General features: G+C 40.6%; 1 protein-coding gene across 1 annotated transcript in view; it reads left to right on the top strand.

Annotated features, from left to right (window-relative positions):
• Positions 1 to 26490, top strand: part of RNFT1 (ring finger protein, transmembrane 1) — a 53067-nt gene that overhangs the window by 10982 nt on the left and 15595 nt on the right. The window contains exons 3-7 of the mRNA XM_088446346.1: positions 1868 to 1944; positions 16955 to 17055; positions 19450 to 19603; positions 24479 to 24637; positions 26212 to 26277. Coding sequence (XP_088302472.1) covers positions 1868 to 1944; positions 16955 to 17055; positions 19450 to 19603; positions 24479 to 24637; positions 26212 to 26277 — 557 coding nt within the window. The remainder of the gene's footprint in view (positions 1 to 1867; positions 1945 to 16954; positions 17056 to 19449; positions 19604 to 24478; positions 24638 to 26211; positions 26278 to 26490) is intronic.

The following is a 26490-nucleotide window of genomic DNA, read 5'->3' as shown; positions in this document are numbered from 1 at the left end:
GATGTGTATTGTGCAAACCTAATGCTGCCCATTCCTCAGAAAACACCATCACAACAGTAAAGTATGGGGGTGGTAACATCATGTTGTGAAGATTCTTTTCCTCAGTGGGGTCTGGGCATTTTGTTAAGGTTAAAGGACCAATAGATGGTGCAAAATACAGTGAAATACTGAGAGACCAACTGAGGCAGTCTGCTAGGAAAACCAACCTTGGGAGAAAGGTCACCTTTCAGGAGAACAATGATCCCATGTACAAGGCCAAAGCAACACTGGTATGGTTGAAAAACAAAAATATGAATATTGGCCAAATCAAAGTCCAGATCTTAATCCAATTGATAAATTGTGGCTCTATTTGAAATTGCAGTCAACAACTGTCATCAAATCAACCTGAAAAAGCGGGAGCAAATTTGTAAGGAGGACTGGGCAAAAAAACCCACTACCAAACCGTATTAAATCTTATGCAAGCAGCATTTTTATTTTTTATTTTTTTATATAATTTCTTTTGCAGACAAATAATTCTGAGTTTAAATTTTACTTTGAGCCTACTACTGGTTCTCAATAAAAATATAGCCTTGCACAATCTGTGTAATGGTGCGTATACACTTGGCGATTAAAGTGGACGACTGAACGATAACGATATCGTTATTATTCAGTCATCCACTTTATCGTCCATTTTTAACAGAAAAAACGATGAACGATAACGACGACGCGCGTTCCCGCGGGTCGTTCGTCATCATCGTTCATCGGGTTAACATGCAGGCCAACCTGACGATGTCGTTAATGATATCGTTCAGCGGGTGTGCTCAATGTCATGAACGGGGACACACTAGACGATATCGCTCAGGGAGCATATCGTCTAGTGTGTACGCACCATAAGTGTCGTTTGTAATGGAGACAATTCTGTTGAATTTTTAGGGGGTTGAATACTTTAGCAAGTCACTATGTATATGTAACGTGTGTATTTCCAATAAAGTGGGCTCTGTAAAGGAGACCTAGATTTCAAAATTAGCTTTGTTATTAAATTTGCTCAGTCACATGTACATGGATTTGAGGAGGGGCAATCTACATAATAAAGGCCATAATTTCTAACATAAGTGAAATATGCAAATGCTCATTTGAAAGCATTAAACATAACGTGTTACAGATGGTGGGGAGCATCAGAATTTTATTTATGATCCAGTGTTTTTTGTGCACCCAAACAGACTGTTAATACTTCAACGCTAACCTGATTAATGAGCACAACAGTCCTTCACCTTTCATCTCAAGGTATCTGTGTAATGGCAGAATGCTAATACATTTTCAGTTCTACTAATGATGCAACCAATCTGGTCTTTCAGAAAATTCCTTGGCATGATCTGCTATGTTTGCAGATTGGCGACAGTTATGCAGGTTCAAGTTGGACATTGCAAATAAATCCCAGTTATTACCTGCAGCCCAGCCTGCTCCACCTTTTCACATTCAACAACTCAAAGCGCCAAACTTGGGCTGCATATAGGGCAGTATAACATGAATGCAAACGTGGGTGAGCCACCCATCCCGTTAGCTTTTCTCCAGAACAAGAATCACACAGATCATTTAAGGAGCAAGGCCACCAGTATGCTTGGCATTACAGCAGTTCCTGTGCATAAGAACACACATTGCAATTTCTATAATGAAAAGCTCCAGGGCTTGGACCTATCCCCCGGCTCAGTAGCGCAAGGTTGATTTTTAATTTTTATTTTATTCATATAGGAGTGTGTTTGTTTATTTCAGATGTATAATTTGCATTTAATACTTTAATTTTTTTTTTTTTTCGATCTTTGTTGCTTTTCTTATGTTTTTTTTAATTTCATTTGATATTTTAACTGCTTTTTATTTTGTTTTCTAATAGGCATTTCAGTTGGAATTGGTCTGCTAACAACTTTTCTGTATGCAAACAAATGCATTGTAAATCAGGTTTTTCTAAGAGTAAGTAAGCTCACAACTGCGTATCATTCCTATTGATGAAAACAAAATAATGTATTTGCTTGTTTTGGAGAACTGGAATTATCAGTTTAGATTCTTTATGTGGAGTATTTAATAGGCATTGCTTTATACGTTAGGATCTTGTAATATTTGTAAATGTAGTGTTTTTGTTATAGCAGTTTTACATATGAATGCTGTCCAGAAATATAAATTGGTTTGAATTTTCACAAAGTAGACCATATTTAGATTTTTTGAGTGTAAACAGTATGGTATATGGCATTTAAGTTTTAAAGACATACAGTTTCATTGTTTAAACCAGGCATGTCAAACTCAAAATCCCAACTGGGCCGAATATATAAGTGTGTGTGCCGCAAGAAAAAAAAAAGGTCTCAATAATATGCTCCAGACCCCATCCCCACATTACATAATCTAATAATATGCTTCAGGCCCCCCCTTGTAATAATATGCTCCACAAACTCCAGCCCTACTCCCTCAGTAATAATATGCTCCAGCCCCCTCCCAACCCCCCCAATAATATGCTCCAGACCCCCTCCCCACAAAATTATACATATGCTCCAGCCCCCCCCGTCTCCACCTCCCCACACATGCGCACCGAACAAGACTGAGCCACACACCCCCATGTCTCAGCCTCACCATTCCCCAGCCCCTGTCTCCCAGCCCCACTATTCCCCAGCCCAGCTCTAAGCTTCACCATTCCCAGCTGTGCCCCCCCTCTCCCCCTTACACTAGCCAGGCAGACAGACTTATTATAGTGTAAAATTACTTAGTGACTTTCACTCTGTGAAAGTCAGAATTGGCGGGCCAGTGCTGGCTCCTGTTCTTGACTTCTGTCTGTGTGTACTGTGCAGGACTGCAGGCTGCTGCTGTGTGTGCAGGGAAGGCTGGAGGCGAGCCACTTACGGGCTGGAGGTGGAACACTTAGTGGTCACTGACGGCTCTGCAAAGGTTTATGGGAGGAGCTACTGCGGGTGGGCATGCGCAGCAGCTCCCCCGTCGACAATGTTTTTTTTTTTAACTAGTAACACTGCCCGATCGTAGCAGAGCTGAGCTCCGATCGTGGCAGCCAGGTTGGCTGAGCAGAGCAGAAGGGGTGAATGAAGAGTTCCGGTCTGGGCTGCATAATATATGTATTTGGGCCCACACTGTCGGGCTGCATAAAATGTTTATTTGGGCTGCGTGTTTGACATGCCTGGTTTAAACCTTGGTCGTATCTGCCATCGTTTGACACAGCTTTGAAATATTAACATTTTTAGCACTACACAACACATCAACTGAACCAATTTCCATTTTTTTTTTTTAATTACAGCTTCTCAACTTTGATCTCACTCACTTTGTACTTTATGGGTCATCAAAGCTGACTTCAAATATATAAAATCTTGACAAAGGGACAACATGGTCCTGAAACATTGGTGTATTGTTATGAACATGTTTGTTTAAATACACGATTTTGAAGTTTTTCAACCCAGTCTCTAAGTGCCGCCTCTTGTATGTATAGCTGGAGTGGATGAATTTTTCCGGAGGGCACCTAAGCATTTGACACCCGGCAAGGAGAGTGCCATTCCAGTTTGGAGATATATATATATATATATGCTGGGGTGACACACCCATATGGGATCACAATAATCCTCTTCATGCAAAAGTAGAAAAAAAGGGGGGGGTAGCACTCACCAGTCGTCTTAAAAACATCTCTTTCTAAAGAGATGTTTGTAAGAAGACTGGTGAGTTTTACCACCCGCTTTGTTTCTATATATATATATATATATATATATATATATATATATATATATATATATATATATATATATTTTGATATATTGTGGAAACCTTACGGAAAATGTGTGCTTTTAGGGTTTAATTGCGTATAACTGCATTATTTTTAAAGAAAATCCTATTAAGGTGTATATCACTGGAAAGATAATTTTATACACAATATAATGCAGTTCACCGCAATGGATTATCTTTATTGCATAAAGTTATAGCTAAATAAAGATAGGGAGCACATTTGTTACTACTAGAATTGATAGTAAAACATCTTAATTGTTTGATTATCACTAAGTTGGTCGCTGTTATTTCTGATTTTTTTATTTTTTTTTTAACTTTAATTTCTAGAAGTAAGCTGTGTAACTTATTTAGATGACAAGCAAAGTAAAAAGAGTTTTTACTATTTTACGTGAAGAAGGTAAGCAAAGGAGGCATTTCCAAACTGTGGAATAAGTATCTACAGACTCAGTCGATTTAAAACTGGTAAAGGTAGGAAAACATCCACACCATCATGCTGTGATAGAGGAATGAAAAAACTGTGCTTGAGTGATAGAAGAAAATCATCTGAGGCAATTCACAATGATTTACGTGAATGTGGTGTAAACATCAGTGCCAGGACTGTTTGACTCAGACTTCAATATTTTTGATTAAACGCCAGAATTCCAAGGAAAAAGACTCTCATCTCTCAAACAGAAAGATTTGAATGGGCTAAAAAGAACAATGAAACAGTGTCATCTGGAGTGATGAAACCAGAATATCCACATTTGATAGTGATGGAATGAAATATGTCCACAGAAGAAATGGAGAAGATTTGCTACCTGAGTGCACAACACTTACTGTAAAGCATCAGTGTCCCGCAGTGGGAGGGGGGCAGTTGGGGTTAGCACTAGGGGTGAGCGGGTTCGGATTTCTGAAATCCGAACACCCCCCGAGCCCCCCCAATCCGAGGCCGATCCGAGTCAGGCTTGACTTTTCCCGCCTGACTCGGATCTGAAATCGAGGCAAAACGTCATCATCCCGCCTTCCGGGTCTCACGGGTTTTGGATTCTATATAAGGTACCCGCATCGGCACCATTTTCTCACTCTGCTGTGGACAGTGAAGAGGGAGGGTGGGAGTTAGGGCTGGCTGGGCTTTGTAGTGTAGTGTTGTGCTGTGCTGTGCTGCTGTTGTCCATAGGGGCTGTGTCCACTCCAAAGTCCTGTGCAGTGTCCCAGTCCTAAAGGGGTGCTGTAGTGTTGTCCAGGGGGTGCTCTGTCCATCAGGGGTGCTCCCCCCAAGTGCAAAAAAATATATATATATATATATTCTGTGTTTGTGAATTGTGTGCACTGTAGCCGCACGTGCATCAACAAAGTAGTGCCAAGCGTGCGCCTGTGTCATAAGTAAAGGGCCGTCTGGCTTGACCGTTAAAGGGTGCTGTAACTCCCAAAGTGCACTCCAAACAAAATAAAATATATTTTCTGTGTTTGTGAATTGTGTGCACTGTGGCTGCACGTGCATCAACAAAGGAGCAGCGCCAAGCGTGCGCCTGTGTCCCATAAGTAAAGAGCCGGCTGGCTCATTTCTTAAAGGGTGGTGTAACCCACAAAGTGCACTACTCTCCAGCAAAAATAAAAAAATATTTTATGTGTTTGTGCACGCCTTAGCCGCACGTATATATCAATATAACATAAATGGAGGACCAAACTTTCTCCGATTAAAAATAAAATAGGGAAAGATCAAGAACCACTTCCTCCTAGTGCTGTTGCTGCTGCTGGGAGTTGTTCATCATCCCAGAGAGGAAGTAGGAACACTACTACTTTTACTAAACAATTGACCCTCCAACAGTCCCTAGTGCGGAGGATGAAGTACGACAGCAGTCATCCTGAAGTAAAACGTATAACTGAGGCCTTGACTGCTATGTTGGTGTTAGACGTGCGTCCGGTATCCGCCATTAGTGCTGTGGGATTTAGACAATTGATGGAGGTAGTGTGTCCCCGGTTCCAAATCCTGTCTAGATTCCACCTGCATCCTCAAAGCAGCAGCGACAAGCGTGCGTCTGTCTGTTAAAGGGTGGAGTAACCCCCAAAGTGCGCTCCACAAAAAATAAAAAAATAAATTTTTTTTCTGTGTTTGTGAAATGTGCGGGCTGTAGCCGCACCTGCATCCTCAAAGCAGCAGCGACAAGCGTGCGTCTGTCTGTTAAAGAATTACATCGGTGACAGCATCCAAGTAGGCATGTCAGACAGTCCGTACATTTACTGGCAGGAAAAAGAGGCAATTTGGAGGCCCCTGTACAAACTGGCTCTATTTTACCTGAGTTGCCCCCCCTCCAGAGTGTACTCCGAAAGAGTGTTTAGTGCAGCCGGGAACCTTGTCAGCAAAAGGCGTAGGAGGTTGCTTCCACAAAATGTGGAGAAGATAATGTTCATAAAAATGAATTATCAACTCTTCCAGGGAGGCCAGCCTCCAGAACGTACAGAGGTACCTGTGGTGGTGGATTCCAGTGGGGACAAATTAATACTCTGTGAGGATGAGGATGTACACAACACTGAAGAGGGTGAGGAATCGGTGAATGAGGAGGATGAGGACGAAACTTGCCTCCGTAGAGCCAGTTTGTGCAGGGCCAGATTAATTGCCAGCTTGTTTTGTGGGGACCCAAACGAACCAATCATTTCAGCCACAATCATTTCGTGTGGCAGACGCTGGCGCTGAAATGATTGCTTTGTTAAAGTGTGCATGTCCTGTTTATACAAAAGGGTGGGTGGGAGGGCCCAAGGACAATTCCATCTTGCACCTCTTTTTTTTTTTTCTTTGCGTTATGTACTGTTTGGGGCCTAGTTTTTCAAACTGCCATCCTGTCTGCCACTGCAGTGTCACTCCTAGATGGGCCACGTGTTTGTGCCGCCAACTCGTGTCGCTTAGCCTAGTCATCCAGCTACCTCGGTGCAACCTTTTGGACATAAAAACACTAGTGTGAGGTGTTCAGAATAGACTGGAAATGAATGGAAATTAAGTATTTTGAGGTTAAGAATAGCATAGGAGCAGAAAAATCAACACATTCTGTGATTTTAGCTGTTTTTATGCTTTTTTTAAAAAAAAACAGAACCCAAAACACCGAAGGGTGGTTTTGGCAAAACCAATCCAGATCCAAAACACGAAAAGTGGCAGGTGCACACACCCCTAGTTAGCACACACCGCTGTTCTGCATTGCAGAGCGGCGAGTAATCAGCGTGTGTATAGATGCTGTGCACATGCACACAGCATATATTCATAGTGCAGAGAAAGCCTGGGGGCAGCCCAGCATCTTGGAGAGTGCTGGGCACACCCCCACAGTGACTGAAATGGGGGTGCTGTGAGGCTCCGCCCCTTTTCCCTAGGCTCCACCGATTTTCTGACATGGGGTGCACCTTAGACACGCCAAGGGTCCCAACCTGCTGGCCACCAATGTTGGGAGTTATGTAATTGCAGCTTCCAAACTAAGTAAAATTTGGTTACTTTGCAAAACTAATAAATGCACAGTTCAGTATGTATAACTGTTTTTAAAATGTAAAATTTTGTTATAAAGTTAATTGTATTATGTTCTAAATGAATTTACCATTGTAATGATGTATATTTTTTGGTATAATACTAAAATCTATTAGTGCTATAATCTGCTAAACTTCAAAAATGCTAATTTTCCAAAAGGTTTCCACAATTTTGGCTGTGTGTGTGTATTTAGATTTACAAGTATTTCAAAACGTATTTTGGTATTGGTCACAAAAAAAGAAAAACTAATTTTCTCAAGTCAGGATTGATAGGTCCACTTTTTTTCAAAAGTATTTAACAGGCTCTGAAAAAGGCCTGACCATTCACCAGCAAGATCAAGATTTTTAAAAGGATTATTAGCAGGTATGGGTTTCAATTCCATAATGCATAGTTGTGTAGCTTCTAAAATAGTGTCTGTTTCTGTTAAATTAACTTCTTGCTTTTGCCAAACATCAGAAAAATGATGCAACAGATCTGAAAGCTTCATAAATAAAGCTACGAAATTGTGGGTTCTCATATATTTCCTTAAACCTGTGGTGTCATTTCATTCAGTGGTCTCTTTGCAATGCAGCAGTGACACCAAGGATTCTCTTAAACTCTGTAAGACTGTACAGCAAAGTCAGCAGACAGCCAGTGTCACTAGCAATTATACATTTAGAGCCATATTCAATTTGAGGCGAAAAGTCTGAGGTCGGACTTTTCGCCATCAACGTTTTTCTGTGATAAAGTATCGGGTGCATGCCCGCTTCATCCCAGTATTCAATAAGGATCCAGTGAAACGGGATCCTGCGGAAAGGTAAGTATCAAAGTCTTGGGAATTTTCGGGAAATCATCCTGGCCCCCCTAAAAAGATGATCTGACATGGGGGATCACTATGGGTACCCTCGATTTGGCCTGCTGAAGGTAGTCAGGGTTTTTACATAGCCGCGGCAGGTGCATAAATGCGCCTATGAAGAATAGCTTTTTTTTTTTTTTTTGGAGGGGGGAATTAACTATGGCCATCAAATTTGGGGTACATGAAAATGGGTGCAAGCATATTTTTCAGTCCCTAAATGGTTCTTCAAAAATGCACCTGCCATTACCAGCCGCATTCTAGAAAACACCTGCCGCATACATGGGAACGCCCCCCCCCAGGATTGATTTCGCTAGTTTAGAAGTTTGTCCCCCAATATTTTGTCCCCCCCAAAAAAATTAAAGTACCTTTTTTTGGGGTGTCCTAAAACTTTTTTTAATTGTTTTTGGCACAGAATACTTGAAGGGGACATTACAAAGGCTGCAGGCAATTTTTTTTTATTATTATTATTATTATTATTATAAAAGCCTGCACCCCTAAACCCCAATTCTGCACTTTTTTTCGCCATGTATAACATGGTGAAAACTTAAACCCCGTTTCTTAACTAAGACTACTTTTCGCACCAGCGAAAAGTCTTTGAAATCAAATATGGGGATAAGTGAAACAGGCGAAAATGACGTCATCTGCAATAAATTATCGTCGATAACCCGTTTTCGCAGCTTAATTGATTATAGCCCTTAATCTGAGAACTGTTCAGTATATTTTGGATTTCTTTTTGAAATTGTGTAATTCTTGAGTATTTTAACCATTTACATTAAAACACCTAAAAGGGCATACAGTAAGGCAGGCAGAAATGCGGAACAATATGCAATGACAAAAGAATCAAAACAAGCAAATCAAATAACAGTTCTAGGAGGGCAAACTCATATATATAAAAAACCCAAAACATACACGGATAATCTAGCAAACACCCGAAGGTGCCATTCGGGTGCCCACCTCATAAACCAGGATAATAATAAGGGCATAAGCAACACCGAGTAAATGACTAAGTAAAATATGAAAAATCCTATCTGCCAAAGAATTGAGGAACCAGATTATTACACCCCATATCACCCCACCTTGTATACCCTATCCGCTACTTACAAGCCAACCCCCCATGTCCCCCCTCAGTATATTTTGGATTTCAGTTAAACCAGCCATTCTAACTGGGGATATTGTTAAATGTGTACTAAATAAGGCACCTCAGTGCTTTGTGCCCCTCAGTTATAGAACAGATCTGGGGGGGAGGTCAAACAATCAGTGCGATCTCTTTCCCCCACATGTCATGTAGGCAGAAGAATCAGCGTCCTTTTGACCTGTTGCTGATGGGTAAGAAGAGGGTGGCAGCAGACCTTGGCATTTCCAACAAGCCTGGATAATTGGTACTCGCTCACACGTGTCTGAGTTAATCCAAAACTGAAATTGATTGTTCAATTTCCCCTAACACAGTTTCTTTAAGAACATGTTTTGAAGTATATTTGAACACAAATCAGTATGTAACTTACTTTGCTCATGGTCAAGTAAAATTTATCTTCAAATTCTTTTGCTCTGTATAGTCACCCAAGTCAGTTCCTTGTTTTTTGGCCAGTCTCTTTACATATTTTATTCACATGGAACACATAATTCCATAATCTCTTACCATCAACCACTGAAATGTTTTAAACAAATTACTGTTTACTCTCGAGAAGCAATGTTTACAGAAATCTTTTTCATGTGAAACAGACTGTGATTCAGAAGATGAACCAGCTTCTGCTACAATTTTCACTCATTATGGGTAACAGCTGGCTGAAATATATAATTTTTTCAATTTATTGAGGGGGGTGAATTGACAATTGGGCGACTAGTTTGCTACAATACCATGTGTAAATTTACAAATATATAACATTCTGCAAATAATTTCAATAATGCATGCCAGTGCAAAATAAATTAATATATATAAAAAATTAACAATCTATTTTAGAAACAAAGATACAAAAACCTTAATAAATTCCAGGCTTTTCCTAAACATACAATATAGGCAACAGTTAAAAAAACGATAAAATGAAGATGCAATTCATAGTGATGTGTTTAGATGAAGGTAAAACAAATTAAAAATAAATATAGCAGCTTATCTGAGTGTAAGAGAGAGGTAGTTTTTTCCAGAGTTCATGAGGCATATAGCAACCACAACCAACGCGTTTCGTCCTAAGACTTCATCAAGGGGATGATGTGTGAATGGGGTAATCGGGTATTTATACCTCACTGAGAGTTCAATTGAGGTCAGGAGTCCACATCACTTCCTGTATTTCCAAGGGATCATTTTATTAGTAGAAATCCATATTCTATTTACTCATTTGCTTCTAACTTATATGTTCAGATAACTCACAATAAGTTATGCTACGTTTATAAGATAGTTTAACGTTCTTATTAGGGATTTTTCCGCCCATTCCTATCGTCCCTTCCGCCCTCACTAGGCGCATCCTGTCCGTTCCACTACATATATATTGTCACTTGGGCCAAAAGAGGGCATCCACCAGTATAGGTAAAATATTTATATAATTACATACACTAAATGGGACGTTCCCCCAACGGTGGATTCTCATGTAACACGTCTGGTTAAAAATGCCACCTTGCACATTAATACTGCAACCTCCTTGAACGAGACTACAGATTGTCATATATCTATATACTCTCTTACAGGAGCTATTACTCGTCTTACTAAGGTTATGGCCTGGGTGGCAAAAGCCATTGAGAGTTGGACAGAGGCCCTAGAACAGACTTTTCCCCCTGATGCTTCAAGGGTACAACTGTCCTACATATCTCTTTTTAGAGAATCCGCCTCCTACTTAGGTGAAGCAGCTATGGATACGGCTCTCCTTGCCTCCAGGATATCTGCCACTTCGGTAGTGGCCCGCCGTATTCTTTGGCTACGTTTCTGGAAAACAGATTCAGAATCGAAACGGGCTCTGGAGTATCTGCCTTATGCAGGAGACATCCTATTTGGTCCAGAATTGGATAACATTATGACTACTTTGGCGACTAACAAGACTGCATTCCGGCCCTCTGCATATAATACAAAGCCGCGGAGGTCATCCTTTCGGTCTTTTCACTCTCAAGGCAAAACCAAAGGTCAGGCCTTTCCACGGCAAGACATCAGCCAAGGCCTCCAAGCCTAGGGCCAATCAAGCCTAGGCTACTAGATGTCCACCTGCCAAGTCTGAAGACAAGCCTGACAGGGCGGGTCTCTCCCTGGGAAGCCGACTCTCAATTCACCCAAGTTTAGCATCAAACTACATCTGATGTCTGGGTAAGAGAAGTGGTCTCCCACGGACACGCCCCCTCCTTCCTGAGGCGACTCCCCCCAACAGTTCTTTGGCACAGGACCTCCATCGAACTCAAGCCTCCGAGGGTGGGGAGCAGTGACCGGCCAGCACTCCTTCCAGGGCCGATGGTCCCCAGTCGAGGCAGTGTTGTCAATCACCATCCTGGAACTTCGAGCCATCTACAGAGCTCTGGCTCAGAATGTTCTCAAAAACCGGTCAGTACAAGTACAGTAAGATAATGCTATGACTGTGTCCTACTTCAATCACCAAGGGGGCACTCAAAGTCAGTCGGCAATGACAGAAGTGTCCCGCATTCTAACTTGGGCCAAAAGCAATATCCCAGCCATCTCTGCAGTGTTCATCCCGGGGATTCTCAATTGGGAGGCGGAGTTCCTCAGCCGACATGACGTGCATGCAGGAGAATGGTCTCTACATCCAGAAGTCTTTTAAGCTTCTAGTGGACAAATGGGGTCTTCTGGAGGTGGATCTCATGACCTCCAGACACAACAACTTCCAATTTACGGAACCAGAATAAAGGACCCAGATGCGGCCTTCATAGACACATTGTCGGTGAAATGGGACTTCCATTTAGCATATCTTTTTTCCCTACAATATCCCTGCTTCCTTAGTGCTTTGAAAATTCAGACAGGAGGGAGGGAGGGAGGCACTGTCATGTTAATAGCTCCGGCCTGGCCCAGACGTCACTGGTACTCCGATTTTCAAAGGCTCTTCGTGGACATTCATCTTCAGCTCCCTCTACGAGCAGACCTGTTGTCTCGATCCATACCTAGCCCGTCTGTCTTTAACAGCTTGGCTTTTGAGACATCCATTCTAACGGCTAAGGGTTTTTCCAGCTCTGTGGTCCAGACCATGCTAGAAGAATGTAAAATGGCCTCAGTCAGGATTTACCACAGAATGTGGCATACACTTTTCCAATAGTGTGCTCCAAAAAACTATGAACCTCAGGTCTTTTTAAGGTTTCTAGAATTCTTGCCTTTCTTCAAGCTGGATTTGATGTAGGCCTAGTGTCTCTGAAAGTACAGGTCTCTGCTTTGTCTGTCTGGTTTCAGCGCAAAATTGCTCCTATACCGGATGTTCACACCTTCATGCAGGGTGTTCTACGAATACAACCTCCCTTTGTCCCTCCTGTGGCTCCATGGCATTTGTCAGTGGTTCTCCAAGCACTTCAGGAACCTCCATTCGAACCCCTGGAATCAGTGGATGACAAATGGCTCACTGCAAAGACTGTTGTTTCTTCTGACTATAGCATCTGTCCGGAGGGTATCAGATTTAGGGGTGCTCACGTTGCTCCCATTTTTAATATTCCATAAGGACAGGGCTGTTCTTCGAACACGCCCAGGCTTCCTTCCCGAAGTTGTTTCTCGCTTTTACCTGAAAGAGGAAATTGTTGTTATGGCCTTTAATTCACCAGACCTCTCGGTAGGTGAGGCCTTTTATGGATGTGGTCCATGCTCAAAAGATCCACGTGGACCATACTGCTTCCATCTGGAAATTAGACTCCCTCTTCATCTTATATGGATTCCACAAGAAGGGATGGCCAGCTAACAAACACTGTGGCCAGATAGATTCGCATGACTATCTCACAGGCTTGCACACAGATGGGACTTCCTGTGACGACTACAGTCTCTGCTCATTCTACTCGCTCTGTGGGTGTGAACAGCTATGCAAGACGGACACCTGATCTTCTGTCCACACCTTTCTTTAGGTTTTATGCTTTTGATACATTTGCCTTTCGGGATGCTTCCTTTTGGGTGTAGCGTTCACCTATCAGCTGAGGAGCGTTCCCGCCCTTGAACAACTGCTTTGGGACATCCCCAATGTCTCCTTGACCCTGAATAAGAAAAGGAGAGTTATGGTAAAACTTACCTTGGTTAACTCTTTCTTCGAAGTACATAGGGTCCAAAGGGCACCCGCCCTGACGCTCGTATCTTCTATGGATTTTCTTCTCCTAGTCAATAGTTTCATTTTCTGTGTGAGAGTGTGATTCTTCAGTGTACCAGTCTTCCTTCTCTCCTATCCTCCTCCTGCCTTGGGATTGTTAACAAAACTGAAGTGCCCTCAGGCTGTGAGCGGGGTATAGGGGGAAGGACCGGAGCATCCAGGGATTGAAAAGCTTTGTTGTTGGTGTCCGGTCCTCCAGGTCCCACCTACACCCCAATGTCTCCCTGTGGACCCTAAGGACTTCGAAAAAAGAGAGTTAACCAAGGTAAGTTTTACCATAACGCTCTCCTTTTTTAAGAGTGGCCCAGATACTGCACACTTGCTGACTGGATACACATCTATTTTAAAGAGCAGCCTAGATACTGCATATTTGCTGGTTGGTTACATACATTTTTTTTTTTTAAGAGCTGCCCAGATACTTCACATGTGCTGGATGGATACCAATATAATTTTAAAGAGCAGCCTAGATAATGTCCTCTTGCTGACTGGGACAGATATTTGTTTTGATTGACCAGATGCTGCAAACTTGCTGGTTGGACAGATTACAGCCAGCCCATATACTACCCCACTTGCTGGGTGGACAGAGAGCCAGCCTTCACACTGCTCCACTTGATGGCAGGGCAGATTAAAGACAGACTAGATTCTTCCCCACTTGCTTGTTGGACAGATTACAGTCAACCTAGATACTGCCCCACTTGCTGGCTGGACAGGTCCACTAACAAACACTTGACTGCTGAAATACGGAGTGGACGCAGGCAGTCCTCTCTCTTCAGTGTACACAGGCAACTGTTCCCGCCAGCAGCCGCATCCTTTTATAATGGCCCTGCCCTTGATTTTGAAGCCAGCCGGCACTGTGACGTGGCCAATAAGTAATGCTGCAGGGATTATTTCTTCATAAAACTTCAGTGCAGTGCTACTTTCGGGCATGTCAAAGTGGCGGGTGGCAGGGGAATTTTGCCGGGGGATTTGCTCAACAAAATCAATGGGCCTGATTCAGAGCCGGACGCTCTGACCAGAGCGCTCGCTCTGAATCAGTGCCCTCCTACCTACAAATGGAGCGGCCTCCTGGCCGCTCGCATAGCTGTGTGTGACCACCCACAGCATATGCGAGCGGCCAAAAAGATGGTCGCGACCATCGGGCTTGCGACGAGACCCTGCAGTAGGATCTCGGTGACCGCAAGCCCTGGAGTGATTTTAGCTCTATCAGAGCCGAAATCACTCCCACTGACATCACTAGGTAGGCGTTCCCATGGGAATGCCTCCATCTGGCAGCCACGCCCACCAAAGTGGGCTTGCTGTCAGTCACCATCAACCGCACGCCCCCTTTGGTGTGAGACCCGGAGCGACAGCTTGACTGTACGTACGTTTGTTTATTTCATACATTTGTACTTGGCTGATACTTTTGATGCTGCTTGTACATTTTTTTTGTCTGGCTTTATTCAAACAGTTGTAATTTTGGAATGTTGTTAATTTGTTTTCAATATTGTATTGACTTCTATTGATTTAATGTAATTTAAAAAAAAAAATCCAAATGTTATTTACTGTATATTGTTGAGCTAACGGCTTATTTAAAGTTTGACTTTCAAACCGGTACCTACTTTACTGCAACTTATGTTTGGTAGTACTGCAATGGCAATGTGAAAATTGAGGTTTGGAAAGTTACTATGTGATCTGTGACTTTTGAAAATTGCCTTATTTTAGCAACTATGTGGAAACATAATCCTACATGCCAGACATGAAGCAGAACATATTTCTTATGCATCCAATGTCAAAATAGCAAAGGGACAACAAGTGATAACATTGTATACAACAAACCCCTTATTATCTTTCTCCACAATTCACATTTCTGGTCTTGTCATAGCTGAATGACACCACCTCTCACTGAATAATTCATTAATATGGAAATACTACTACATTATATTTTTGTTGGAGACACACTTCTATAATGATTATAGTCATAATAAATGGTAGTAATTCCTTTCCTTTTCGGTAGTCTTTCAGAACCTGTTCAAAGAAAGAAATGCAGCAAGTGTATTTGTCGTGTTTGTAGAGCATGTGACAAATCTTTGTGCATTTGTAGGGATATTCTGTGCGGGCTGTATTTTTCAACCATAAGAAGCTGCTGCTCCGCTTCCTGAACAGTTTGTGGTGTCAATTTCCTGTGTGAGGAGAATCGTGCAGGATACTTTTGTCACTAAGGAGGATCGGTATGCCATGCAGGGGCTGAAGAGAGCCAGATTGGATGTTGTGTGGACTGGTCCTTCTATCTGGTGGTGTTTGGGTTTTCTCTCTGATCTCAAATGGTTATCTGACAGTGACAGTGATAGGAAATCGAGGAATGTCTTAGGTCATTTAATCCTGGAGTTGTGAAAGTCAATCTCAAATACAGGGTGGTCCATAAGTGTCGAGATGCCCAAGGAAAAGGTCCAGTTGGGAGGTGCAGGACTGCAATGATGCAGTTCAACACAAATGGCATCATCAAGCCAAAGAAGTGGGGGGATCCTGGGAGCTTGTCTATTCTCTTCGGAGTACAGGAGTGCTCCCAGAAATTTCAGACATTCTGAGAGTGTAGGCAAGCACCTCATTATGTTAGCACAGAAGGGTAGATTTATGAAGCTGTGTTATGGGGGTTTAGTGGTATCGGAGCACGTTATGTGCACTGATAACGCTTCTCCCCCATGTAGTAATGTGCTGAAGTGTTTGCGATGATGGGGCCGCTATGCTATATTCAAGATTATGCGCCGATGTGCAGCCATATGTATGAATGGTCAATGGCACTGACCATTCTGACACCTGGAGCCATTGATTTAGACAGCTGTAGCTGTTACCCCACAGTGCTGTCCCTGGCTGCAGCAGCTGCTGGGCTCCGTGCCGTGCACACGAGATCTTGTGATGCTTGCGAAATCTCGCACATGCCCAGTGGAGCTGGCCGGGAGGTGAGACACAGCGCATCAGCACAAGACTGATGCCCTGTGGGCTCTGTTACGCCCCCACTCTGGCAGACAAGATGTTCATACATTTTGTCAGTACTGCTTCCTGCTTCGCCTCGGTATAATACACCTCCCACAGAGTGACTTAAGTGCTTTGAATGCTAGTGTTTTTCTAGTTGTAGCGTTCATAGTGCCTGTGTGGCTCCAGTCTAATATATGCAACTGAGAGTCTGCTAACTTTATAAGTGATTTTCAAGAACTGCTAACATGAAATTCATAGTATACTGCATGTGTCTTTCATGAAGCAAATGCATCTCTTGTTGTGATGAAGGATCAATGTCCACAAACTGAACCATTGAAGTAACCTGTTTGTAAACTGCACGGATGTTTGAGTGTTGGACCAGTAGTTTTGCGTTACTCAACACTGGTTCTGCACTGCAGTGATGTCAATTTGTGAGGTGTTTTAGTATGGAGAGCACTAGTTGTTCCGACTTTATGGGCCATTCTGCTGTATCACTACTGAGTAATTCCCTTGTTTGCAGCACCGCCTGCACTATTCTTTGCTGTTGCTCTGGTTTATGTCCCAATAGAGCCACCTCCTCTTAGACAGAAAAGTTTTATTGTTCTGTTTGGAAAACATTTTTTCAATTCCATAGATGATGATTAATATTTTGTTATTGTTTGTTTTGTTTTTCAGGATAAGTGTTCTAAATTGCAATGCATTTGGATCCTATTATTCTTGTCAGGTTCATCAGTCCTTTTGTATTATACCTTTTCTTCTCAGGCACTTTATTACAGGTATGTAACAGGGATTACTTCTCCAAAAAAAAAACCTGTACCTTGATATTATACTATTTTATTTATTGAAATGTCCTTGATTGTATCCGTCACTTTCAGTACAAAAATACTTTGATTTTCTTTTACATAACAATAGGCCACAAGTATTTTGCTAATTTAACATTTATAAATGATAGCCTGTATCTTATAGTCAATGAAACATTGGAAATGCCATCAAATGAAATAATGTGGTAATGCTATAAAGTATTGTAAATCTATAGCAAAAGTGTGCTTGATTAAATTAATATTTTTTGATCTTTTTGAGCCTCATTTGATAACCTAGCAGAGCATATATACAGTACACAAGGCTTCAGGCCCAGAGCTTTTATGTATAAGTCACACAATGCTGAGGTAACTTCTACTATCCATAATAATTATTGATAGGGGGTTGAATATTCTTAATGGATAATGAAATTATGAATTTAGGACTATGCACTAATAAAACTTCTCAAATCCAGTCCTTGGGACACACTAATGTGGGGTACACACTTGGCAGGCCGACCGATTTGGTAAGTGTTCCTGTGCATACTCTTACTAATTGGCCGACCGATATGTCTGGCCAAAGGAAGCAGTGATGATGTAATTCTTACTGTTTCCTGTAGCCAGCATATGGGTCAGTCGTGTGTACACACCGGCAGATGCGCACAATATATCTGCATGATATATTGCATCTGCTGTGCTGCACAACCAACGTCCTATATATGTGAACAACATCATTCACAAATCTATTGGGTTTATACGAGCCGATGGTCAGGACAAAAGATTGTTCGTCGGCTGTATGAGATACATCATCCATTGTCTACCCATTATTACACAGTGTATGTTTGTCAGAACTCCTAGTTGGTGCACGGGTATTCACAGGTGGTTCTAATTATTTCACTTGTAATTCTGTGAGGAGACTTGAAAACATGAACTGTCAATGTGTCCCAAGGACGGTGTTAGAGAAGCACTGTTATTAATTATATATTTTTGTTTATATCCCTATAGTGGCTTTTCTACGATCAAATAAAAATGTTTATTCCAGTCTTTGTATAATTGCACATGCTGGAAGTTTAATGCTGGTATCCACTACTCTATCAAGAAATCAGTATGATTTCTAACATGTACTGTGCACTCTTTGATCAATCTTTCTTGTGCTGGATTTTAACCTATTAGAAAAATAACCTAACTACCTAAATATCACAGTCATGGACAGCCTTTCTCTTCTCCCACCACATTAAGACTTTTTAAAGAAACTTTGCACCATTTATATAGAAATCCACTTTCTCTTGTTCATATGAATTTACAGTTGAGGTTTCCAGAGTACTGTACTTAGCATTTAGGCTAGTTGAAAGCAAATGCTACTCTGCATCTTCATGGCAGGCATCATGTATGGGTTAAATCCTTTAGAAAAGAAACTTTGCAAGAAGGTGCATATAGTTTGACTTTTCCCTCCTGTTAGTGTCGCTTTCTTTCCCCTCGTAGGAAAATGGAAAGCTGCTTTAACTAATGTCCTGTTTCCTTAGGAACATTACTTCAGTCTTGCATGGTTATGGCTTTAGTCTTCAGAGTGCAGAGACCTATCGTAAGGATATGCAAGCAAAAATCAATACCCAATACCTACTTTAAAAGTAATGACCAGTCACTTTATCATCCAGTATGGCTCCAGCAGTAGTAACAGGAGATCCCTATGGCTACAGTCACTATTGGCCAATCAGTCATTTTCCTACACTCCCATTTGTGGGAAATTTATGGTCTAATTTAGAGTTCCTAGCATGCTTAGAAATAAATGCAAATTCAAAGTTGACAAAATGTATGGGTCCTCGCCTCCCTTTTCTATCCACTTGTGAAAGTAGTGTAAGAGATCTCTATCTGGAATCAGATGGACCTCTGCGTACACTCATCTCTAAATAGCCCGATTCACCTAAACACCCAGTTGCCCCACAGTTACACACATTCAATCACAAGTAGAGATGTAGATATGATGCATATGGCTCTGAATTGGCTGTAGTTGCGATTATCCACAACATAAGTCCCACTACACATAAGTCGTCTAAATTTATTATTGGAACTGGTTCACAGAACTCAAACCTTATAGATGTATTAGGGTCCAAAGTGTAATTATACGCACTTTAAGGCAATTTAGTAAAATTTAGTTCCCTGGAATCTTGTTTTAGGATATACTTCTGTTGGTTTGCAATTGGGGGGGGGGGGGGGGGGCAGATTCTATGGACATCAAAGCGGAGTTGTCACACTACCTTCCAGTGGTGTTTCCTTTTCCTGTCTCTGCTCAGCTGACTAAGGATTTACCAAGTGCTATGGCTGCCACAGAGATTTTTAAGGAAATTAACAGTAAGGCTTTGTCTATTTTTGCAGCTTGATTTTGATGAACCCTACACTTGGACCTCTGCAATTCTGGGATGCTCTGTGGGTTGTGGGCATCACAGATTTTGTTGTGAAGTTTTTCTTCATGGGCCTGAAGTGCTTAATTCTGCTGGTGCCTTCTCTTGTGATGTCACATAAATGCAAGGTAAGGATGTTTAGTACATGTTGACATCCATTCATAGTTACTTGTACATTTAGGAGCTTCTGTGTCTTTATACAGGAAATTAATTCTATAAATTTAGTTTAAAAAGAAGAGAAATGGGTGCGTGATAGAGTAGTGTTATTATCCATGTTCTTCTGTTAGGAGTATATAACACATATACTAAAGAGCATTCACATGTATGGATCAATGTGAGAAGTTGCTAATTAGGATGTCATGTGCTTTAAGCATTACAGCTGCCCTTTTGATGTAATGCTGGTGGTTAATTGATCAAGTCTGAAGATGAGCTGTGATCAAGCCTCTTTCTTAGCTGGTGCTTGTCTGTACATGCACCAGTTAAAGCCAATTCCAACAGGTTTCTTCACAATACAGACTTCAATGCACACTGAAGTCCAGGCTGCCATTATGTAATAGTCCTGGCCAATCAATATCTAGACTACAATATTACTAAAAAATAGTTGTATGGTGCATATAGTAGTTGACCATAGATTTACCTAAAATAAGATAAAATCAATTGGTAACGGTAAACTCAAGAAAAGACCTTTGCAAAGGAAGGTATGCTATAAATTAGGGCCACCATTGAAGAGTTAGTGATATGCTTGCTGCTTTTTTTTTTCCTATGTACATTTTAATAATCCTATATTAATGGTGGTATTCTAACTTGCTACATTATTCAGTGCCCCTGTTTGTTCTATTCTTTGTGCCTAAGAACTTCAAAATGAAGAAAGAACCATATTTTTTAAAGTTCCTCAATTTTAAAGCCCATATAAATCTATTTTTCCAATATAGAGGCATATTCAATTCCAGGCGAAAAGTCCCGTACTTTTCTCATGCCGGACTTTTCACCGACTGCACTGGTTTTCAATGTGAAAAAGTATCGCACGTGCCCGCTTTTCCCTGTATTCAATTCAAAAACTGGACTCGGTGAAACTCTAACATGTGAAAAGTACTGCTGGTTTTGGGGAAATCAGCCTGACATAACCCAAAAGATGCACTGACATTGGGGATCACTCTAGATACCCCCGAATAGCCCTGCTGAAGGTATTTGGGGTACTTAAATGCTCTCAATAGCTGCTATTTAGCATCTTTGCATAAGTGGTGAAGAATAGCATTTTGCAGGTTTTTTTGGTAAAATAAGTAGTCCCAGCAATTTGGGGTACCTGAAAATAGGAGCTAGCATTATTGATTCCTAGAAGTCGCTATTTAGCACTGCAAGTCGCTTAAGAAAGAATTGCTTTCCAGTCCAATCGTGTGGTTCCAAAGCACAAATAGTTATTTATGTAAAAAGGGGTAACGCGATGTAAGATTTAACAATTAAAAAAAAAAAAGCAATGAAAATAGTACAGCCCGATACATACGCATGCGCACTGGTCCCAGTATACAGTCATCAATCCAGAAGTCTGCGGTCGCAAGAGAATACCTGTACACTGAGGTTAGCACACAGCTAATATACCTTTATAGGTTTCAAAGTTAACAAAGGGACAAATTGACAGGTTCTCATTGGTTCTTGCTTCTGGTCATTCGTTTGTTCATACGGTGTCATCAGGGGTATGGCTCAATCCTCCAACGGTCACATTGTGTAGTTTCCCGCCAAACTACTGGTTAAAACTGGCTACAACACTGCATACAAGTTATAACATTTTATTCAATAACTCCCTACCATCCATAACTAGCGGACGCATGATGCGACTTCTTTGCCGATAGAAACGGATGTCTGTAAATAAATAGGGATTTAGTATGATATCAAACATATGTCCACTATATTCTGAACCTTAGATCTCATTTAAGTACATCTCACATCATAATTATTAGCTAACAAATAACTTTAATATAAACTCTGGTTATTAACTGTGTGGGAACCATTTTATATGTATGCCTTCGCATATGTGCGTCTGTGTATTGAAATAGCAAATGTGCGTCTGTGTATGTACAGATGAGCGTCCATGTGTAAGTATGTGCATCCGCATATGAGCGTCTGTGTATATGTATGTGTGATGTGTGTGTATGCGCGTTATGTGCATCAGCGTATGTGTGTTGTGGATACGCATTTTAGAGCATCGGATTGCACCGATGCAAAGTAGCGTCCTAGTAACACGTCATTAGACCATAGACTACTTTTATCGTCAGATAATAATTGTACAGCGAACATATCCAATTATTTGACTTCGACAGCTTATTTTTAAGTTGCTAAAGTGAAGTTTTAAAAAATCTTAACACCTGCCGCAAGCACCTGCAAACTTAAAAACATCTGGGGCATACTTGGGGACCCCCCTGGAGTTTACTTTGCTAGTTTTTAAGTTTGTCCCCAAACTTAGGACTTTTTTCGCCCCCAAAATGAAAGTACTTTTTGGGGTGATCTAAAGAGTTTTATAAACTTTTTTGGACGCAGTTTACCTTTGGAGGACTGGTCCAAGGGTGCAGGGGGGTTCCCGCAGCTTTGCACCCCAAAACCCCAATTCTGCACTTTTTTTTGACACCTATTCATAGGCAAAACTTTATCGCAGGTCCCATTGCATTGAGTTTCCCCACCGGCGAAAAGACTTCGGAATTGAATACAGATGAAACTTTTCGCAAGGCGAAATGCCGTCTCACGATACTCTTCAACAAAAGCTGACTTTTCGCTCCTAATTGAATATGTCCCATAGTATCACTTACTAGGGTCCTGTCATTTAAGCAAACTCATCTTAGTAACAGATATTAAATTGGATATCATAGCCAAATAGTTGTCTAAGGGAGATGACAAAATAAACATGACTAATGAAAATGCACTATGAGAGAAGTTAACGGGGACTGACCTCTTATTGTAGCGCATATTGTACATTGTAGCCTATATTGTAGTTGTACAATACAATTAGAAACTGTATCCAAATATCAAGGCTAGCTTTAGATATTATATTAGGAGTAACTTATAGCTACTCAAGAAGGACAATTAGAGGAATCTTGTAGTAGGAAGCAGACACCACAAATCTGCTTTTTCTCAAGAAACTGGAACGATTATTTAGAAGTGGTGAATAGCATTTTAAACTGATGTTCAGACAAAATATTAATATTTCAGAAGATGAAAACAATTATTGAAAAAAATTGTCAAAAATTGGATAATCTCACAACTTTCATTAAAAATTAAAATTGGAAAGCATTCAGGATGTAAATTGAAGAAAACAAAATGTGCATCTCTTGACTAATTTAATTAATATTATTATTTATATGGTGCCACAAAGTGTCAGTAGTGTAGTACAGGGAAAAAAAAATAAATTAAAACCGAACCAATTCAGTATACAAAGTGATGGATTGAACTGTGAAAAAAATAGACGTTAGCGACCGTTAAAACAAAATATCACTCAATGAACAATAGGATCTTGGATATTGACTGTGAGTGGGGAGCGATTTTGAAGCCGTTGAAGAACAAAAGGGTGAAAGGCCCTGCTTGTGAACGCTTACAGAGAGGTGAATGTGGAATATTATGGAAAAACCGCAAATAGCTGATAGACTAATGAACAGATGTGTTTTCAGGGAATGTTTGAAAATGTGCAACTGGTAGACAGTCTGATAGTGTGGGGAAATGAGTTCCAGCGGAGGAGTGCAGTATGGTAAAAATTTTGGATGTGTGAATTGGAGGCTGTAATCAATATAGATGCAAGATGACAGTGAAGAGGAAGAGCAGAGACCATGAGAGTGTTTGGCTAGAGTTGAGGTTAGAGATTTAGGATGGAAATGAGTTATTAAATGATTGGAATGTTCCGATAACGAGCTTAACCACTTAACTGGTGTGGTCGCATGTGATGTGACCACAGCCAGCTAGCTGTGCTTCAGCTGAGTGTCGCATCAAGGTGCAGAACTGATCTCCCCAGCGCCCCAGGCGTGACCACTGACATCACTGCCGGAATCCCGCCCCAGAATGTTGTGCGAATGGAAATCTGGAGCACATGCATTGTAGATCAAAGTGCGAGGAGGGTAACTTATTTGGCTGATCAAGTGCAGAGATCTGCCGCAGCAGAGGGGATGGATCATCGATTTCCCCCTGACCCACGCTCTATTGCGCTCTGCATGTGGGGAGGGTGGGTACAAAAAAAACAGGGTTTTTTACGATGGAGTGGTTGGTTTATAAAAAGGGCATTTTTTACTACTAAGGAGGTGTATGGGGGGATTCTTTTATTCAGATTTATGACCACTGGGGGCTGTATTGCCAATGGGGGGTGGGAAGTTATTTTATAATGGGGGCCTATGGACATGGGGTGGAACAAGACAGCCCTTATGCATATTTTTTTCAATAAAATATATTTTTTTAAACTTTATTTAAAAAAAAAATAATTTCTGACTGGTTTTGCCAGGATTTTTTCTTTAAGTGGTTAAACTGGGTTCTGTAGGGGAAGGGTAGCTAGTAAAGGAGTTGAAGGAGAAGATCGTTCAAATCAAAACAAGGAGGTAGGAAGATAATGAGCTGCAGCGCTGAGATAAATTTAAGAGGAGAGTTGGTAGAGAGGAAGACCAGAGTGTATGATTTTGCAAAATCACCAAAACACTGCTTAATGAAGATATGTTGCTCAATGTATTACAGTTGTTACAATGTTTCCAAGTTGCAACTTTACATAGTATCAAAATGTATTCAATCTTAACCATTCAAGTTGCAGTAAGTGCCACAGCGTCTCCATAAAATGCAGCTTCTCAAAGCAATCCCAGTGTATAACTAATGTTACCATAAGTATCATATCACCAAATATTCGAGTCACATCTTGCCACCCGCGAGAGAGAAAGATGTGTGTATTCAGTCATTTGGAAGTTGTTAAATTGCTTTAAGATGGACTATATAAGGATATATGTGGACTACAGCATTACTTGTATTAATAATTGTCTTTGTTTTAGAGCTACTGGTACATGGGTTTAGAAGAGATTGCTCAGTATTCCTGTATAGTTGTTTCAACACCAGTTTGGTTCCGTTACCTTATTGACTATGGAGATCAAACCAGTGGCGTTAACAGGCATTTTGGTATTTTGTTGGCTTTGCTCTACCTCATCGTAAAAGTAAGTAGATTAATTCTTGACTCTCTGCCTGCTAAATTAATTTATTTTCAAAAGTAAATCTTTACCTTACACATAGCCCACATGTGCATTGTTAGTTACATATAAGAATGTTGCAAGTAATGTAGGATACCTTTACAAAACATTAAAGAGGACCTGCCCCTTTTTGACTTTTTTTTTTTTTTTTTTAATGTCCTATGTTTATGCTCTACCCTTAGACTACAATGAAAAATAGTGCCTTATTTAAAGGGGGGTATTCAGCTTACAGTAGGCTTGTATATTACTTTATACCACATAGCTGCTGTCATTCAGCTTTCATATCTCTCCAGCACTTGGGCCATGGGAGTTGTGATGTAGTTAGACACATTATATATAGGATTTGTCTTTCTCTTTTTCTCTTTCTCTCCCTCTCCCTCTCCCTCCCTCCTTTTTAAACTGGCGTGGGAAAAATTATATTTAATGCAACTCTGTATATCACAAATATAAATGTCTAGCAGTGTCTCTCAAGGCTTATTTATGCCTATGCTAAAGCACAGTGGCTTTGTGGCCAACATAGTGGAATCTGTATGGGTGCAAAGGTTTGATCCTTCTAATGGATGGAGATGTTTGGGTTGGAGTGTTCCTTGCTAACTGTCGATTAGACTTTAATGTGCCTGCTTTTGAACTCATATGGAGAACTTTGATTTTTTTTTTTTTTTTAAATGAGACATGGTAAAGAAGGTGTATTCTCTATTCTACAAGAGGTACACAGCATTTTCTCCTCGCAAAATAATTTCTGGTTAGTCGGAGCTGGTGAAAAATCTGATTTCATCCTGAATTTCAACGCGATACTCTCTGCGTATTTTGCAGAAACTTCTTTTCTTATTTTTTATCATGGTCTGTCTGCATATTGAATACATTTATCATATAAAACAAATGAATGTTCATTTGTGGACTAGTGGGGTCTATATTAGCACAAAAACTAGAGGGATTATCCTTAGTGTAAATTAACATATGAATAATATCCATTCTAGAAATCCTATCATGTATTATTCCACCTCAATATCCAGTGAATAAGCGCTGTCATATAATATATTTACCGTAAAGGGGAGATTTTTAACCCTATGGCAGGATTAAAATATCTATTTTTGATTCCTTTCTGATATTTATTAACATATTGCAATTTAAAAGACTGTCTACAAGTTCACAGTTGAATACTAATTTCAATTTATCTAAAATGTTCTATCTATACACTCTTACTATATATTTTTTTAAAATTTTGCTGCATATCTGCTAATTGAATTATAAACATCAAAAAAAAAATTTTTAATAATAAAATATTTAACACACCCAATACAGAGTTTTTTTCTCCTTCCAGTAAACCGCCTGAGAATAGACACAGTGTAGGAATGTGAACATCCTGCCAACCTGATCTGGAAGATTGTGGTGCCAGAGACACTTGTTGTTATATTAGGAAATGCATACCTCTAATATGTTCAAATATATATTTCAATTTGTTGTAATTGCCATTTAAGACCCTTGTTAAATTATTGTTATATCAAGAAATGTTAACTGAGACACAACTTGCTTTTTTCCAGCTTTGTGTTGTTTTTGGACAATGGAAAGCGTTTGCTGATATGCTACGACTGCTTCTCACTCAGCCCGTAAGTCATTTCTACTCCTTCAGTAAAGTGCTATAACAAAGCAAATACTGATTTAAAATTAATATTATGTGACTGCTTATTTAAATCCATGGTATGTACGAATCACAATATTGCAAACTATGGAAAAGGATGATATGAGGCTTCATGTTTTCATATGCTTGCCTAACACATTACAAAATATATTTACATTGGTCAGGTCCCTCGTCAACAAGT

The sequence above is a fragment of the Taudactylus pleione genome, unplaced genomic scaffold, assembly GCF_031769625.1.
Source record: "Taudactylus pleione unplaced genomic scaffold, aTauple2 ptg000397bl, whole genome shotgun sequence".
Lineage (NCBI taxonomy): Eukaryota > Metazoa > Chordata > Amphibia > Anura > Myobatrachidae > Taudactylus > Taudactylus pleione.
The sequence above is the reverse complement of the archived record's forward strand: the minus strand, read 5'-3'. Positions and strand labels throughout refer to the sequence as shown.